Below are 17,583 nucleotides of genomic sequence, written 5' to 3'. Positions count from 1 at the left end.
AGTTTAAAAATACACCATTCATTGGGGGTGCGCCTTATACTCCGGTGCGCTTTATACACCGGAAAATACGATAAACTGAAAAAAGCGCTACTGGGTGGCCACATACGACTCAAACACTTCCTAATCAGATGTAAAATGCTGTTTTAAATATACCTGCATATGTACAAAGTAGACTTCCTTAATATATTGCAGTTTTCATCATACATTTTATCAATGCAGGAATAAAAGATACATTTTCATGATTCACAAGGTAATGTTTTGAAGCTCACTATGAGAGGGCCGCTCGCATAAAACTTACCACTCAAAGAGAGCAGAAAATGACTGAACAAGAAGGCAGCATTAATTACAAGTACCCTTTTTCCTTTCCAAAATGCAATCAAAATGTAAATATTAATAAGTAACTATATTTTTCCTGGACTTCATTCCAAAGCCACCAAAAAATGATTAGGCTTACTCACGTCAGTAGTGTAGGCCGGTACAAAACCCAGGATACGCACAATTAAGACATCTGCCATTTAGTAGTGATTGGTGATATTAAAAGTAAAGTGAACCACTGTATTTTCAGAGATTGGAACATGCGGATGGATATATTTTTAGCTTTTGTCATTGAATATTTCATATTTTTATTATTGTTTTTTTTCTGTGATATTTTTTACCCATTGCAACTTGTTTTTGTGAGAAGCATAAATGGAATGTTTTGCAGCGTTTGAAAAATAAAAATAAGGGGGCAACCTCCCACCCCAAAAATTATTTGGTTATTTTTATGGGTTGTACTATATACAGTATATAGTATTCATCTAAAACACATCCTTTCATCTGTACTTTATCATCTGTTATGAGTTTGTCATTAGCAATTATTTACTGGTCTTAATTCCGAACTGCATTAACTTAGCATCACGTTACTTATTAGCATTAACTAGCAGGTATTTGTGCAAACAAAACGACCCCTCAGGTCGAGAGAGGACTTCTGGTGTTCTTACATCGCCGTTGGCCCCTGACATTTGTTGAGTGTGAGCTCTTCGCGTACGTCAAGATAAGCACACCCTGCTGACGTACATGTTTCGCACTACTCCTTTCCCCTCTGGGCCTGCAGAGCTGTGAAATGTCTCTACCGCTTGCCATTTGGGCTGCTGAAAGAATGCTGACAGGCATTTCTGCCCATCCCTCTCGCCCCGCAGGCTTAACACGACGACTTGCTCTCAGCAAACAGCTTCTTGAGGGGAAAAAGAGGAGGAGGATTTCTTTTAGTTTTTAAAATTCACCCTTTGACAGCCATAAGCATCGGGGTAAAGTTCGGCCCAGACATGTTTGCACGATTATTTTATTTATTATGTTTTTATGTGCTAAGGTCAAACTAAAACTGACGTCTGGGTGGATAACTCATGCATACAAAAAATAAAAAGTCAAAGTCAGCTTTATTGTCAAATATGCTAATGTGCATGACATACAGCACAGATGAAATTACTGTCCTCTCGGACCCAGCGTGCAAGGCACTTATAATGACTTTAACAAACATAATAAACACAAAAACGCCAATTTGCCAATTTTTAAATACATTCTGACTGATTAATCGGGACTGGGGCAACCTGGAGCGTCAACATCACAGTGTAGAGTTCGTGGGTTCAGATCCCGGCCTTCCTGTGTGGAGTTTGCATGTTCTCCCCGGACCAGTGTGGGTTTTCTCCGAGTCCTGCGGTTTCCTCCCGCATTCCAAAAACATGCATGGCAAGCTAATTGAAGACTCCAAATTGTCCCAAGGTGTGAGTGTGAATGCTTGTTCGTCTCTGTGTGCCCTGCCATTGGCTGGAAACAGATTCAGGATGTGTCCCACATACAGCCTGAAGACAGCTGAAATAATCTCTAGCACCCCAAATTAGAGCGCACAACAAATTAATGAGTAACTAGTTTTCAAATTTGAAGTAAAAATCATGACTATTATTGTGTTTTATATCGGACAATTTGAAATTTTGGTTCAGACCTTAGCAAGCATCATGGAATTGAACAAGTTTGATTTGCTTTCGCGGGCCGAATAAAATGCTGTGGTGGGCCAGATTTGGCCCCCGGGCCTTCACTTGCCTAAAGCAATTTCAAAACGCTTGTTGCGATCTGCCAGGACTTTTTAAAAAGAAGGAGAGAGTAGAATAGCACTTTGTTGAATTATTTATTAAATAGTAACATTTTATGCATTAAAATGTACTTTTATAAATATACACTTGTCAAGGTAAATAAGAGGTACATTAAAAAAAAAAGACACAACATATTTTTTTCCGCCTTTACTATTCCATTCTATTTCATCAAAAAAATAAATAAAAGGGTTCAGTTGCATACTTCTTTTGTTATCTTATTGACATAATTTTCATGAAATAAAAGATAAATAATTTAGAATTTCACGGGCATAGCTGGAGCAACACTGAAGTACGTACTAAATACTTGAGCAGCAGGACTTGCCAACAGCATGTACACAATGTGCTGTTACTCAGGTCAGCTTCTGTCAAACAAGGGACCCATTTTCAAGTATTAATATTTGTAAACAAATGGTCAATATGACACAGTTACATGTAAGTGGCCCCCTACTTTGTGATCCTGCAGTTTGTTGCTTGCACGTAACTACCCGTGTACCGGATGTCACATTTGGCCACGTTGTTGGAGAAATCGGACTCCTCGATGAGTTTATAAGGGTTCACTGTCACCTGAAAAAAAAGTGGCAAAATTGCACAGAGCATACTAAATTTTACGTCTCGTTGTATTTACATTACCTGGAGTGTGTAGTTTCCCGGGGGAACGTCAGTGATGTCAATCCATTGGCAGTCGATGTTGGCGTGGTAGGTGTCATAGCAACCAGGACTAAGCCCCTGACAGAGGTTTAAAAACAAGTACAGCTTGGTTTTGCAAATTATTGTTTCTGACATTCTTCTACTTAATCTGTGAGCAGACCTGAGTGTGAGCAGTGCAGGCGAAGCGTCTCCGTACACCGCGGTCACATGACGTGTCCTCCAGACAGAAACTGGCCTTGTGGCCCTCGGCCACTTTACGTCTGTTGGAGGTATCCAGCAGATCATAGTTGCTGAAGGCCTCCATGCTGTGGTAGTGCCTTCGAGTGGAAAATCCATAACCGACAGATGAAACCAAAGATAGGTTGACAGGTACACAGAATTTCAGGTCTGGAATAATACATACACTCAATGGAATACAACACAAATTGAGCTTACAAGACAAGACAACAAATAAACTTGAGCAGGAAAAATGAGGTTGAAGTAAAAAAGGATTCAATTAGTCGAAGAAGAAACTAGGGGTGTGGTACAGCCAAACAGAGGGTACATTGACTCCAAAACAACATTCAGACTCACATTAACATCTATAGACAAGTCTTCATTTTGTTGAACAAGAATGTTTTGAGGAAGTTAGAGGAAGCCACAGAGAAAACAGACAAACCAAGACCTTTGAGGCAGACATATAACCCAGTAGTCCACAGAGAACCGACCACAACGAAAAAAGAAGTACAAGACAATACAATACAGATTTTGTTCAGTGGAGATGTGGTGGGGCTGTTGAACAGTTTGTGTTTGTACGGTTGGATGGATGGCTGCTAAAGGTGAGGATGGTGAGAGAGGAGCATTGACGCGGAACGCAGATTTTGGTATTTGGAACTGAGAGTCGCCTCTTGGATTGGATTTACATTGGACAGGAGAAGTGAACGATCTTTTTGTTCTCATCAATTGATGCTGCAGCTTTTTGTTGACTGAAACTTGGGCACATTTTAATTACGTCTCCGATCCACTGGTGAAAGAACATTTTGATTGCACGACTGTCCGTGTTTTATGTTATGTGGTTTGTTCATTATTTTACTTTATGTTAACTGTTTTGTTAAGCATTTTATTACAAGTTCAGCTGTTGTGATAGTGCTATATTACAGTAATAGGTATGTATTGTATTGTATTGTATTGTATTGTATTGTATTGTATTGTATTGTATTGTATTGTATTGTATTGTATTGGTTTTGACAACAATACTTAACAATATTTATAATTTATCATGTATCTATGGGTGAAATTTGAAAAAAAAAAAGCTTGCATTCTCTCTCCATATGGCATGAGAGCAACGGACCGGATAAAATCAGTGAATAGGGCGAAGCAAAACGTCCCCACTCTGTAGTTTTATTTTCGCATATGCCATCTTTCAGGATCAACCTCTTTCCTTTTTGACTGTTACGCTATATTTTTAGCATTCATTAATTGTGATAAAGGACAATGCACGGTATGTGTACTAATCACATTAAGTGATTACCAAGTAACAATCAGAAGAAATGTTTTTCCTAAATTCAGTTTGAGGATCAACAGCTTATTTACATCTCAAAGAGAAATCGGCTCATTTCGGATACCAGGTGATTATAAGCCACTTGTTGAAACAAAATGTTCTGGCCATTTCCATCCCCAATCGTTTTGCAAACCCGATAAAAGGACATCAAAGGTTTTTAAATAAACACATTGGGGCATTGGTGCTGCTATTTCTGACAGGCAAACTATGAACAAACAAAACAAACTACTTAACAGTAGCGAGAACAATGAAAACTCACTGATGACAGCTGTGCCATTCCCACTTGTGTCTGGGCTTCTTTGGGAGAAAGTCCACTGTTCCCTGGTTCTTTACACGCTGGGGGAATCTGAGAAGAACCCTATAATCCAGCTCGCTCACCCTCGGATGGTATGCAGACCTGAATGTCATAAAATGTCAGTAAATACTTTGGTCTCATTGTATAATGCATAAATGGGCAATGTGGGCAGTAGATAAGTGGCCTGGATTTTATTGGATTTGGGGCAATATGATATCCGTTTGCAGTTTTGCCGGCTAGATTCATCTCGGGCGTCATTTGTTTTACTTGGCAAAGAGATTTTTGGCAAATGCCAGCTGCTGTGCTACTCAGCCTCCAAATGGGCAACAGGCCACCCCGCATCATCATGTGGTACAACTCAATGGGAAGACAATGCTTCCTTCCTTTTAAATTAATCAGCTGCATCAAACTTAATAACATGGTGTAAAGGGGCTAAGGTATCACATACCAGCAGTGGGATCATTGTGGCAAGCCAGTCTCCAGCACATTTTTCTTATCACTGACTATAATGCAACAGGTACTAGTTTTCATTCTGGCCAAAAAAAGTCCATCCTCGGTTTCATCAGGCTACATCGGAATTTGTTTGGCCTGTTGTACGAAGTTGTACACAATCACCCCACAATCACCCCAACATGCAATCACCCTCTCTCATTTGTTTACCTTTTAAATGTATGTTTGTTGAGGCCTCTGGCAAGTATATTAAATATTCTTTATGTTTATCTACAGTAGATCTCCTAGATACTGTAAAGGACAACCGACGTCTCTTGACCAGTTGTGTCCATAATTTGTAAATGGCTTCAAATGACTTCTGCTGGGCGTATTTTAATAAGATTCCACCGCATATAGCGATATTTTACGTTTTAAGACTCGCGCTGAACATTCAGGAAGTCTTGTTTTTGAGTTGGTGACGAGTCCTCACATGACGTCAGAAAAGGACCGCCTCGTGACCGTAAAAAAGACGCATTGTAGAGTCTTTCCATCACGTCAATGTATTTTGCTTTACTGTTTTTTTTTAACCGTGTGTTACATCCAAAAGCCGCCAGCAGAGGGAGTCCAAGCTCCATGGAACGAATTTATCTGCCTGTGGAAACGGGCTGATTAATTTCTCACAGCTCGGTGGCCATTTTCTTGCCTCTTTTTGGGTGAGACATTCTCCCCCGCCCGTTTGCCTCAAAATGACACGGAATAAATTCTTTAATCGATTGCAAACATGTATGCTTTCCTCTTCAGAACTATTTGAATCATATTCATAACTGGATGTGTAACAAGAAAGCATGTTCCCCGAATCTGAAGCCATTGTTTTGATTCTCCAGCGTGACGTCACAAACTGGGGGCGGGACTTTCTGAAAATGCCCAATTCGCAGCTCAAGTTTTTGCAGATTTGGGACACTTTAAGTCATTTTTATTGGTGTTTTGCATTTGACAAAAAATATCATACTGCGTGTTTTGGGTATTTTAGATGCTATAAAACGTTTTTCTGGTGTCAGTTAAAAAACAAAAAGGTGACGTCGGTTGCCCTTTAAGTACTCATAACATTTCACAGTAACCTATAGTATATCCTGTTCAAGCTAGGCACGGAACAAGATGATGAGTACTGTATTAAAAAAACAGATGTGAACCTGGACAGGCAGTTCTCCTCAGCAGCACAGCGCAGTGCAAACATTTGCACTCGTTGGATGTATGATGCAGCTTGGATGTAGTATGGATCAGGAATCAAGTCTGGGAGACCTATGGAAGACAAAACATTGGCAATGTAAAGTACAGTATCATCTGTATAGTCCAGCCTGAAAATGTCCAAGCTGGAGGTAGAACATTGTATGTGATGATTTTAAAACTATGTTCATGGTTATTACAGTATCATGGCAGGATGCTGGTTTGGCATTTGTCTGAAATTCGGAGTTTGAATATTAGCTTAGGCCTTCCTTCTGAGGAAAAAATGACTGGTGAGGCATAGGCATATATTGTTTTCTGATTTTACGAGTACGTACATCCTTGTCTTTCTGGTAGAGCAAGTGTCTGACTAAATTTTTGTCGCAGGCCACATTGTAGTTATGGTTTCCCCTCGAGGGCCGTTATGAATTTGGGGAAGCCATTACAATGTTTAATACCCTCCACATATTACATATAGAGTGCACAGTAAATTAATCTATATCTAGTTATAATAATTTGAAGTCAGAAATAAAAAATAATAAAGTCAGAAGTAAAAAATAATAAAATTTATTGTGGTTTACATGGGACAATTTGAAATTTTGGTTCAGACTTTCGCAATATATATGTGAAGTAATGTTGAGACACAACAGGTCTCGTAACTACTGTCAGCAGCCACTGACTCCCTTTCCCCCCGTAGAAGAAGGAGTGCATAACCCAGCCTCTACTGTAGTGCCTTATAATGTGATGCGCCTTATATTTGGAAAACTTGTACATGTTTATATATCATATTTAGACAACTTTTTTCATTCATTGAAGGTGCGCCTTATACTCCAGTGCGCCTTATATATGGAAAAGGTTTGAAAATAAACCCTTTATTGGGGTGCGCGTTATACTACGGTGCGCCTTACACACCGGAAAATATGGGTACTAACTGGTCAGCAAAGTCATGCACTGCACGTTTGGATACTAAATAAATGCTCAAACAGCTTTAAAGTGTGCATCGTACCATTATGGAAGAAGCTAGTACCATGGCCCAGTCCTGGTAAAGCCGGTGTCGAAGGGGCCGTGTTCCTTTGGTCCGGAGAGTAAACGTTATAGAAAATAGAATTCCTGTGCTCAATATTGTGCTGATCTCGTTGAGGCTCACTCTCATTCATGGTGGTGCGGATCGGATCGGTCCTCTGTTGTGTATAATGTACCTCAACCACATTTCTAGACAATATCGCCGGTGGGTCAGTCCTTTGTGGTTCAGCCCTGCGCTGCGTGTTTGGAGCTTGTGTTGTGTCCCTTTCATCATCAGTGGCCACTGTAGAACGTGGTGTCGGTTTCACAAATTTGGGTCTGTGCATAAAATTCGGAGATGGTTGCGTGGGTGCGCCTGTGTCATCTGAAGAGGAGCTTTGTCCTCCGCCGGAGAACTCCTGATTGGTGAAGGCCGCTGCAGTGCGGGGTGACCAGGCTTGGTCCCTTGGCACCAAGGCGGCAGCAGTATTGACATGACCCAGATCTGTGGATGTTCTTCTCGATGGCGGTGGGAGTTGAGCTCGGTTCATGGTGGTCAACAGCAGGTGGGTACGGTCCCTAAACTTCGTTGGTGCTCGGTACTGGCTTCCTGTGGTTAGTAAGCTGAACACCCGCCCGTTGTTTTCCCACTGGAACCTGTGCTTCCACGGGTGGAGTCGTGCACGCGTAGGATGACGATGCTGCGCGCTACTCAGGCGTACCGCAACATCCATGAGGCAAAGCAGCAAGAAAGCAAATTTCTCCATCTTGGACTTTTTCTTTTGAGAAGGATGAGGAGGTCCGGTACAGTGGTACCCAAATGTGGAAGTGGGAATGGGCTGCAGTCGACTCCTGTTATAAACACTCAAGCCATTCCGTCACAGGTCCGTGACACATTTTGAGCAAATGTTTGGCTTGAGACTATTATGAGTCACTTGACAGCACACAGTCAACAAGCGTGGACCTCCCCTAAGAAGGGTCAATGATTTAGGACAGGGGAGGTGGCCAAACTTTTCCTCAATGAAGGGCCTCATTTTAAAAAGTGACAGATGAGCCTGGTTAATTCATTGAGGAGGTTTTTTAAAAAAAAATGAATATAAAACAAAGTAAATGAGTCAAATAGTTTAGAATGTTAAAAATTTATTATTTATAATGAAAGCATTTTTACATATTTACTCCTTAATTATTGTGAATATTTTTACTATTTATTTTACTGTGATTGCAAATTGTATTCGGCACCGAAGCATGAAAAAACAAAACCCAAACGAATTCGGGAATGGCGCCCTCCATCATATTTTCAATTCCCAAATACATTTGTGAATGGCAGTGAATGAGTTAAAACGACAAACAAAATCAAAGAAACCTTGGATTCTATTCGCCACCTGGCCTAATAGCATAACTGACAGGTGTTTTGACTAACTATCACAAACCATGGGACCCATCTGTTATTACGAGGCATTATAAAACCTTCATCAGTAACGATTGAGACATCCTAAACACATGATATTCTGACGAAAGAATCAGTCACGCATATGATGATGACAAAGTGGAAGTACATTGGACACACTTTACAATGAGAAATCGACAACATAATAAGCACTGTTGGTCTCTACGTACATGCTTTACGCGTGACCTTATAAGGGGCATAAGGGCCCCAATTTACAAAATTGCAACGAGTGCTGATTTTCTGGTGGTATGAATCACTCTCGCGTTTACATTGGGAATTTGCGCCCCCTTGTGGTTTTACGATCTATGACAGAGATGCAGTTCTGGGTAGTAATAACAGAGCAATGTAATGGGAGGGGGCACAAGAAAAATAATCATACAAAGATATCATAATTTTGCATGAATTTGAGGACAGAAAATGGAAGTGAAATTCTGTCCGATGAGCGTGCCTGTACACTGTACAGCTTTAGTTGTCATGAAGTCCAAGACTGCGCCCGAGTAGGCAGCCTCAGCAAGTGCTCTCATGAGCCAGATTTATGTGCAACAGGAGATGTGAGACAATCTCTTTTCGTCAATGGCTGCGTGTTTGCTTTCAACATTTAGCTTGTAGTCGACGTGCACATTCCACCATGATATCCCTGATCCACTGGTGGAAAGACGCTTTGATCCTCTCCTCTTTCACCTTGAACTGCTTCATGTCATCACAAAGAGGGTACAGCAAGTCCTGAAGAATGAATGTCTCTCTGTGTCTTTGTTTTGTCATATTGTCTCTATGTTGTCATATTATTTGTTATTTAGTTTTTTTTGTTCTTTTGACTTCAAGACGGCGCCCCGAGAGTGGCTGCCTTTCCACCAGCTCCTGTATTTTGTTTTTCTACTTTCATTCCTTTCATCACTTTGCTGCTGTGAAATGTAAATTTCTGCACTGAGAGACTAATAAAGGCAAATCCAAATCCAAATGTCCCTCAACATGCCACATGGTGGCAGTACACGCGCACTAAAATCGACACCAGCACAACGAGTCAAATGTTCTTCGATATCCAATCTAACATACTCACTACAGTACACCAATCATTGTCTTTTCGTTTATTATTGTGGTTCACTGCATCGTTCTGACCACTTTTTCTTATATCCTTACTAATTTGGTAGTCATTAGTAGCACTAGCAAACCCACCCTTACCTTTTCTGTAGCACCTGCCCAAAGGTGAAGTCTCATTAAATGGAAAAAGGTAGAGACGGGGTGGACATCACGGACAGTTGTCAGCCAATAGCAAGACACATCACAAAAAACAACACTGACTTATTACAGCAGAAAATTGGGAGTGAACCACTTGACCATCCTGCCACATGAGCAATTATTTTTTGGAAAGTGGAGAGGCCCAACAAGAGGTCTGGAATCTGGACATTGTGTGAAACCACAAGGGTCTGTTCCTCCACCAGGACAACAAAAGTACATATCTAAATATATCAACACGTGTGGTGTTAACCACTCATAGCCTGTAAAGAATTTGTAAATATAAATCCACCAAGTGTGAGCAACAGGAGTACTTGGGACACGTCCTGCCATGGTTGAATCACAAGGTTCAGACAGGCAGTGGTCTCGTGGTCGTCTGTGACCACATGAGCATGATTCCTCCACTATATCGGGATGCTTCTCATTGTTCCGTCTTGTACTCACACTCCTGGCACGTCTCACATGGAGTAATGCGATACCATCAATGAGTGACGCTCAAACACGCTTTAGAGACTGGAATGTCAGACCATAAAAAGGTCAAATGGAAACCAAATTTATTCGGGAACCTTCTCCGCAAGGTTCTCCAAAATTAAAGGGGAAGACAAAAATGTTCTCAAGAATAAACAATACGTTCTCAGCACCTGCACTAGTGTAAATGCAGATATTATGGACTCATTAACATATCCATCTTAGTGTTTGAGGGTCGTGCGTTCAAATACTGGCGACTCTCCATAGCTACAAGCGATGGTGGACCGTCAGGGCCTGCAAGGCCTTCTCTGCTTGCCTTAAAATATCTGAATCGCAGACTGATGTTAATTTTATTTTGTCCAAGAATTCTTATTAAATAATTCCAAATTGTCTTTCAGCTTCCTTTCATTGCTTTTCCTCTGTTGTGCTGCTTCCAGATGTGTGTTTTCGTGTTTAAGCCTTTAACCAATCACATTTAAGCCATCATTTGTTCCCAGGGTCAGAAATCTTCCTGGACGCCTTTAGGAACAGTTATGCGCGCTCTGTAGAATCAAATAAGTGTCGATAAAACTGTTGTGTTAACCAATCAGATTTCGAATTGGCGACACCAAAGCCTTCTCGCAGACCGTATTTCCTGGCTAACGTATACCCTCTAGTGGACTAAAGGTTGTACAATCATAAAATAGTTATGGGTTGGATTGATTGAGATGTAGCACGACTGAAGGCCTACGTGTGAAATGCGCGGCTCTCCACTGGCTGCAAGTGCAAAATTTTTATGTTCTCAAAAAGTGAATTCAAATGACCATCCATCATAGACATGCATAGTACATACGGATAAACTATATTCTTGAGTTATTATTGTTGTTCCTCTTTGTGAATGCGCTTTAGTCCGAGGGTCCACTCACTGTGGTGTAGTATTCAATAAAAGTGTCTATTCAACGCAGCACATACAAGTGAGTGACATGTATAGGTTGCAACCTTGATGACTTTACTTTGTTTGAGTGTACTTGATGAGATTTTAAACGTGAGCATGTGCTCGTCTGAAGGTTAGACTCACTCACTCTGCTGTCACTTTTAGCACCGGGAAGCCAAGCCAGGGCATTTTCCGACCGTGTCCACCTGTTAGGGCGTCACAACAATCCCCTTGTCACTCCATTTCCACAAGACATGCATGTGCCACATTGCGCCAAGCCAGAACTGATGTGAGGAATACTGTTTGAATTATGACTGCCGATAATAAACACACCTATGACACGTACTTGAGGTGAGCTGCTGCATTTGGTAGAGGTGTCGTTGATTCAATATGTGACATAAGCGATGGAAAATTACACAACATTCACACTATGCCAACTTCTCTTGGCAGCATGCTCACGAGAACACTGGCATGGACACGAGTTCAGAACATTCAATGTCTTCCATTCCATTCAATACATTTTAAAGTCATCTTGGCTTGATGATTAAAGGGATTGACCTTTAACTTTACTCATGTTTTTACACTCATCTGTCATCTAACTATACTGTGGCTTGGTTCATTTCATATAATTACACACATTTTATATTATTTAACTTCATTAATTAGTATTATATACACGTCTGTTGTAAATATGATTGTTAAAATCTGCTATTAATTTTGAGATTATGTTTCAATGTAGCGTACATATTTATATCCAAATTAATACAGGTCTTCCAGTTGTACAGTACTCCCGTTTTCGTTGTTAATGGGGACCAGGACCACCTGCATAGAATAAATAAATAATAACCCACGAGACAAATCAGGGCGGGTGCTGGCCGGGGCTGAGAAGATGTGCATGGCTCCACATGGCTAAACCATGAGATATTTTGCTGTCATTGGGTGACATCAGTGATGGGAACCAATCAATCTACAGCCATGTACAAAACTTTTTATTCTGTACGTTTTTTCACACTGAAAAAAAAAACATGCGATAAGTTAGACGTAGCTGATTTTTATAATTTATAGTTACAAAACAATAGATTCAGCGAACACGTGGAAACAAATTTCAAATGACCTATTTCTAATTGGTCCTAAATTATCAAGCTGGCATTTTTTTTAGCAGAAAACTAGTCGTGTTAAGAAAAAAACTCACTCATTGTGAGAAATAATTTACATGAATAACATCTTTTTAGTATTTTGACGATGAAACTAATTTCCCATTTTCCATATTAGAATATCATGTCCTTGCGTTTTCCTAAGGCTGTTGACTGGAGTAACCTCAGTCCCTGAAAGGGTGAAACAAATGAGAACCTACAAAGCCAGGTTGCAAGTTATAATATGCATCAAAACATGAAAACCACAATTTTTAGGCGAAATTTATTCTTTGATATTTAAACAAAAATCTCCAATTTATTTGTGCTTAAGATAAAAGAATGACAATGTTTGATCATCTCAACATGAATCCATGTTTATTGGAAGAAGAAAAATGTGATTGGCCCGCAAAGGGATTTGGCGTGAATAATAGCTAAAAAAACATTACATCAATCAAGACAAAACTGATAAGTTAATATGAATTCTTGCATTAAAAAACAAAACAAAATAAAATTCATTAAAAAAATTAAATATTTGGACCTATTTACAAGTCTTTGTACAGCATTGGAGTGTTGTCTTCATGCTGAAGAAATCAAAAACTGAATGTTAGACAGTTTGCAATGCAAAACCATTTTGAAATTGCATGCATCCCCTCTTCAACCATTGACTTCTTTCAAGATTGGTGGCAGAACTCTAGTAGCTTGAGGCAGTGATCTCACCTATAAATGATTAAGGAGGTTGTTTTGAATGTCCTCGTGCACTTGGTTGTAGATCTCTTCTTTAGATTTCAAACCATCCAGGTATTCTGTGAAACGAAGACGACCTACCATTAACATAAAACTAAAAGGACGCTTAATGGTGAGCAGCTTAAATATTGAGTTCATAAATAGTGGTGCAGGAAAAAAAGAGAGAAAACAATAAAGATTCCTGCCAGATTTACCAATATCTAAGCAGCTGTTTTCCATCTCCCTGCGGTGCTTGAGGTACATTGGCCAAACATGTCCATCGAACAGACCAGGAGGATCTGGGAGTGTGTATTGTCTTGTACTGAAAACAAAAATATACTTTATTTTTGGGGAAATGATTGGCACAGAATTTGATTTCAGGATTTGAAATGTGAATAAAACAAGCTACCTTCTTCTTCTTTTGCACTCTTCATAGGGAATAGAGATGTAATAGCACTTGTCAAAAACATCCAGCAGCTGTCTGCAGGAGCACACGTGGAAAGGTGATTAACAACACTGACGCATGTTAGAAGTGCGCATGTGTCTGCACTCCTTATCGTTGGATTCATATTGAACAAACATTATCTCACGCTGCAGCAGTGCATCCACGAGATGCATAGACAGATTTGAAATCAAGCATGTGACACCAGCAACGGCTTGCTCATCCTAAGCTCATTTATCCACTGAGAATAAAAACAGCACTTCAATGGCAGTGGTTACATAAATTAAAATAAATACATAAATAATCAAATAAATGGGTGGTGAATCATACAAAGCTTGTCATTCAATTGAGATGTGTCATTTGTATAATTCAACAATTCATTTCAATACATTCCACGACTCAGTTGATAAATTGAGGCGACGTTTGCCATTGAAACGAACGGTGACTATAACCCGTGACGTCTGGTCACACAGTGGCATGTTGCATACAAGGAAGATTTAATTTGAGCATGAAGCCTTGCTCGCATACCACGGCCAAAAGGTAGAACCTCTCATTGTCCGGCCCATTTGTTTGCCGCGTGATGGGTGAAGCTATGGTCGTTTATACTGTGTCAGCACAAGTACAACTATTCTGATTAATGCCAAGAATGATTACAATTTAATTCGTGATGTAGTTTATTTTTTTGTTCTTTTGACTTCAAGATGGCGCCGCGAGACGAGCTGCCTTTCCGTGTATTTAGTTTTCTTACTTCTTTCATACATTTGTGGCTGTGAAATGTAAATTTCTCCACTGCGAGATTAATAAAGGTAAATCCAATACAATTGGAATATAGTTCAGTAATGGAGGCAATTTCTGTTGGAATTTCTTTGTGCGCAAACCAAATTGTTTTTAAACTATCACAGGTCATTCATAAAACTAGTTCCACAAGTCGTTACTTGTCACCAGGGTATTATAAGATGGCACCGAACACCTGTCTAATGTCTAATTATTACTCAGAGCAAAACCAATCAATGGGGTTTTCAGCACATGAGAGGATAGATACATCCAATAAAGCTCATCTCAATCGATACTTACGGGTCATTGTAGAGTAGGAAGCCCTCCACAATCAGAATGTGGATCTGATCATCAGGGTCGGTCACATTGGGGGAATATGACGACGGGACACCATGCGAACGGGCAAATTTCACTGGATTCTCCAGCCATCCTTTGATGGTGTTGGTCATGGCCTCCATGTCCAAAGCTGTGATCACTGCAGAATAACATTGCAGACAGAAATGGTACTTGAGCAAAGACGAAAAAAGAATTGTAAGGGTAATTGTTTTTGACCTGTCCAAATGACAGGACTCAATTAGAGGTTTAACAATATAATGTCGTAAGGGACTGGCACTCTTCAGTGAGGTCTTACCATCCCATTGTTTAAAGCCGTCCCCCCCGACTTCTATCTGATCGGGTTTCTGAAATAACAGTCACCAAATAAAACATTGCTGCAACCTCAACATCCATCGAAACACTTGAAGAGGGTGTGCAGTACGTCAAGAGATGAATGAGATGCTGTTGGCAATTTCAAGTAAATTATATTTGAGTACAGTGTTCCCCCCACTATATTGCAATTCGTGTTACGTGGCATACAGGCATGTGCGAACTTCAGTTCTAAGCAGTACTGAAGTCCACTACAAGCGATCTAATAGTTGAAATCTAGAAAGAAGAATTATGTAATTCTGTAACATAATTTTCCATTTTTATATTTGTTGTTCCCAAAGAGCTGAGAATATTACTAAAATAATGGTCATTATTTTGACCATGTGATGATATGGCCAACGCTCAGTTCTTCAGTGATGCTGCATGCAATGAAAAGTATACAGAGTGCAGGAATAAAGTGAAATGTGTGTGGGATGGGTATAATAATATAAACAAATTACATTATCTCTACTTCATGAATTTTCACGCATTTCAGGTGGTTCTGAAAAAATGCCCACGATACATGGGGCTCCACTGGACAGTGCAGAAGTACAGTATGGCTAAAGCACTTGCAAAGATAAGCAGGGAGCATGACAATGGAGTTGGGTGTGTGGAAAGAGTTTGAAATATGTTGGTACACGCAGGCTAAATTCAACTGGTGAGAAGTGATTGGAGGTAGAAAAGAAAAAAAATCGATTTGCTAAACCTCACCTTGTAAAAGTCATCCTGGTGCACTACACAACAGTTGGGCAATGCCTTGACCAACTTATTAGTCAAGGTAGTTTTCCCACCGTTCGTGACTCTGCAAAACAGAAGAGGTGCAACCATATGATACTGTGACAACGTTTTTAATGCAGCCACTTTGTATTGCCAAACAAAATGTAAGCATTAAATGATTCAAAGTGACCTATGATATTTGACCTAGAAGATGTTAAAAATGCATTTTTTGTAATATACCGAAATAAGCTATGGTGTGACCAAAGGCAGGTGCATGGCAATAAAAAAAACTCGAGCGGGACATTTGAAATGTTAGCATGCGAGCCTTCTCCCAAAAATGGAGGGAAAATAAACAAATATTAACCAAAACCAGAAAGAGCATGTGTTTCAAAAAAACGACATTTTCTCACATTTAATGTAACCTGCAGACCATGTACGTAGTTTCATTATGCTTTTAGGTAGCGTCTCGTCTTTGCTAGCACAATGCTGCTGCTGTTTCCAAGTGCAGCTCGTATTTTTATTTATTTCAGCAGTTCTAATAAGGCGCTTAGAAATGAAATTGATTATTATTATAAAAATAAGTCGTCCTAAAACATTGTTTTCACGTTCCAGCGAGAAGGGAAATGCGATTTTTTTCCATTAAAAGACATCACCAAAAAATCCCCTCAAAACATACAGAAAATGACATTTTAAAGTGGCCTCAACTTTGGGACGGTGGCATGGTAGACTGTACATACTTATTTTCTCGTTGAATTACGTTACTAAATTTCCTTGGCGCCATACATTTTGCCGCATTATGAGTTGCATTACTAGACAAGGGAATAGCGAAAACATGTTTCTAATGCATTTTAAAAAAGACGTGTCAAGCATGTGAAAGGATAAATAGGGATATGTCTGAACCATTTCTTCGAAGTCCGTGTTTTGAATCTCCCTCCATTTTGGGATGAAGTCTCGCGCTACTTTTGAACTGTCCCGCTCATTCAACTGAACGCCGGGCGCTCACATTTCAAGTCACGTAGTCGGTTAAAATACGTTTATGCGTAGTCTCACTGCAGTTTGTACCTCACTGTTTGTCATTTTGTTGTCATGTAAGCGAGACTTCGGCTAAGTAGTTAAATTTTGCAATGATCAGACGGTTTGCGTGACAATTCCAAAGACTTACCCGCCAATTCCTATAACGTACTGCATCTTTTCGTCTCTTCTCAGTCAGTAATTCTTCTCGAATGAAGAAAGGCGATGTTCCGCTAGTTATAAAGAAACTCCAAATGGTAGACGAATTACTACTACTACTTCATTCATTCATTGAGAGTGAGCCCGGGCCACGAGAATTTATATCCCCTCGAAGACGCCTGACGTCACAGCGTACGCACGTGAGCGTCGGCCCTCTCCTCAGCCAATCAAATGACTTTAAAACGGAATCTCAAGCCAATCAAAACCATGAAATTCCACTGTATTTCCATATTGCTCTGCACCTGTTTATGTCGATCATTCTCTCGGTACTGTAATATTCCTCTCCATCTGCTCCCTACAGCCCCGTAGACGTTTCAGCACTGTGGAAAATTCCGTCAGTTACACTAAGCCGTAATATTATCAATAACAGAATTTTGAGGGGAAATATTTATCAATAAACTCGACATTTTAACAATTATTAAAAACTATGAAGTATGGTAATAACCCCCAGTCAAGTCTGACACTTAGTTTATTTATTAAATGTACAAATTGATTTTACTTTGGATCCATTCAATGATGTGAGTAGTTCATTGAAACAAATAATATTTTCGGAATTCT

At 39.9% G+C, this 17,583-nt stretch overlaps 2 protein-coding genes across 5 annotated transcripts; both read right to left on the bottom strand.

Moving 5' to 3' along the window:
* Positions 1-2,147: 2,147 nt before the first annotated feature.
* loxl5a (lysyl oxidase-like 5a) lies at positions 2,148-8,132 on the bottom strand. 2 transcript variants are annotated; one of them, XM_089000886.1, is made up of 7 exons: positions 7,266-8,132; positions 6,229-6,337; positions 4,574-4,711; positions 2,935-3,091; positions 2,757-2,852; positions 2,575-2,690; positions 2,148-2,488 (listed from the first exon to the last, which is right to left on the bottom strand). In XM_089000886.1, exons 1-7 carry the CDS (start codon positions 8,026-8,028, stop codon positions 2,482-2,484), a joined length of 1,386 nt encoding a protein of 461 aa, XP_088857012.1. In that variant the 5' UTR covers positions 8,029-8,132; the 3' UTR covers positions 2,148-2,481. The 2 variants fall into 2 exon arrangements, with proteins under 2 accessions (XP_088857012.1, XP_088857013.1); XM_089000887.1 differs by lacking the exon at positions 2,148-2,488 and having other exon boundaries at positions 2,571-2,690.
* A 2,340-nt stretch (positions 8,133-10,472) lies between these two features.
* On the bottom strand, positions 10,473-17,115 carry mibp (muscle-specific beta 1 integrin binding protein). 3 transcript variants are annotated; one of them, XM_089000890.1, is made up of 8 exons: positions 16,958-17,115; positions 15,790-15,880; positions 15,026-15,074; positions 14,695-14,869; positions 13,588-13,659; positions 13,394-13,500; positions 13,173-13,258; positions 10,473-11,528 (listed from the first exon to the last, which is right to left on the bottom strand). In XM_089000890.1, the coding sequence occupies exons 1-7, from the start codon at positions 16,981-16,983 to the stop codon at positions 13,173-13,175; spliced, it is 606 nt and encodes a 201-aa protein (XP_088857016.1). In that variant the 5' UTR covers positions 16,984-17,115; the 3' UTR covers positions 10,473-11,528. The 3 variants fall into 3 exon arrangements, with proteins under 3 accessions (XP_088857016.1, XP_088857017.1, XP_088857015.1); XM_089000891.1 differs by lacking the exon at positions 10,473-11,528 and adding an exon at positions 11,542-12,249 and having other exon boundaries at positions 13,212-13,258; XM_089000889.1 differs by lacking the exon at positions 10,473-11,528 and adding an exon at positions 12,814-13,036.
* Between the last annotated feature and the right edge of the window lie 468 nt (positions 17,116-17,583).

This window comes from Hippocampus bargibanti, linkage group LG07 (genome assembly GCF_051943395.1).
Source record: "Hippocampus bargibanti isolate YZ-2025 linkage group LG07, ASM5194339v1, whole genome shotgun sequence".
Classification (NCBI taxonomy): domain Eukaryota; kingdom Metazoa; phylum Chordata; class Actinopteri; order Syngnathiformes; family Syngnathidae; genus Hippocampus; species Hippocampus bargibanti.
Note: the sequence above shows the minus strand (reverse complement) of the source record. Positions and strands in the feature narration are given on the sequence as shown.

What these genes read in the sequence shown, in the direction of transcription:
- loxl5a (XM_089000886.1), bottom strand. Translation starts at nt 8,028, where the DNA reads ATGGAGAAATTTGCTTTCTTGCTGCTTTGCCTCATGGATGTTGCGGTA. An exon ending in GAGGAGAACTGCCTGTCCAG is followed by an intron (nt 4,712 to 6,228) that starts GTTCACATCTGT and finishes TATGACATTCAG; the next exon opens with GTCTGCATACCATCCGAGGG. An exon ending in CGGGAAACTACACACTCCAG is followed by an intron (nt 2,691 to 2,756) that starts GTAATGTAAATA and finishes CTTTTTTTTCAG; the next exon opens with GTGACAGTGAACCCTTATAA.
- mibp (XM_089000890.1), bottom strand. Translation starts at nt 16,983, where the DNA reads ATGCAGTACGTTATAGGAATTGGCGG. An exon ending in ACCAGGATGACTTTTACAAG is followed by an intron (nt 15,075 to 15,789) that starts GTGAGGTTTAGC and finishes CTGTTATTTCAG; the next exon opens with AAACCCGATCAGATAGAAGT. An exon ending in CGGCTTTAAACAATGGGATG is followed by an intron (nt 14,870 to 15,025) that starts GTAAGACCTCAC and finishes GTTATTCTGCAG; the next exon opens with TGATCACAGCTTTGGACATG.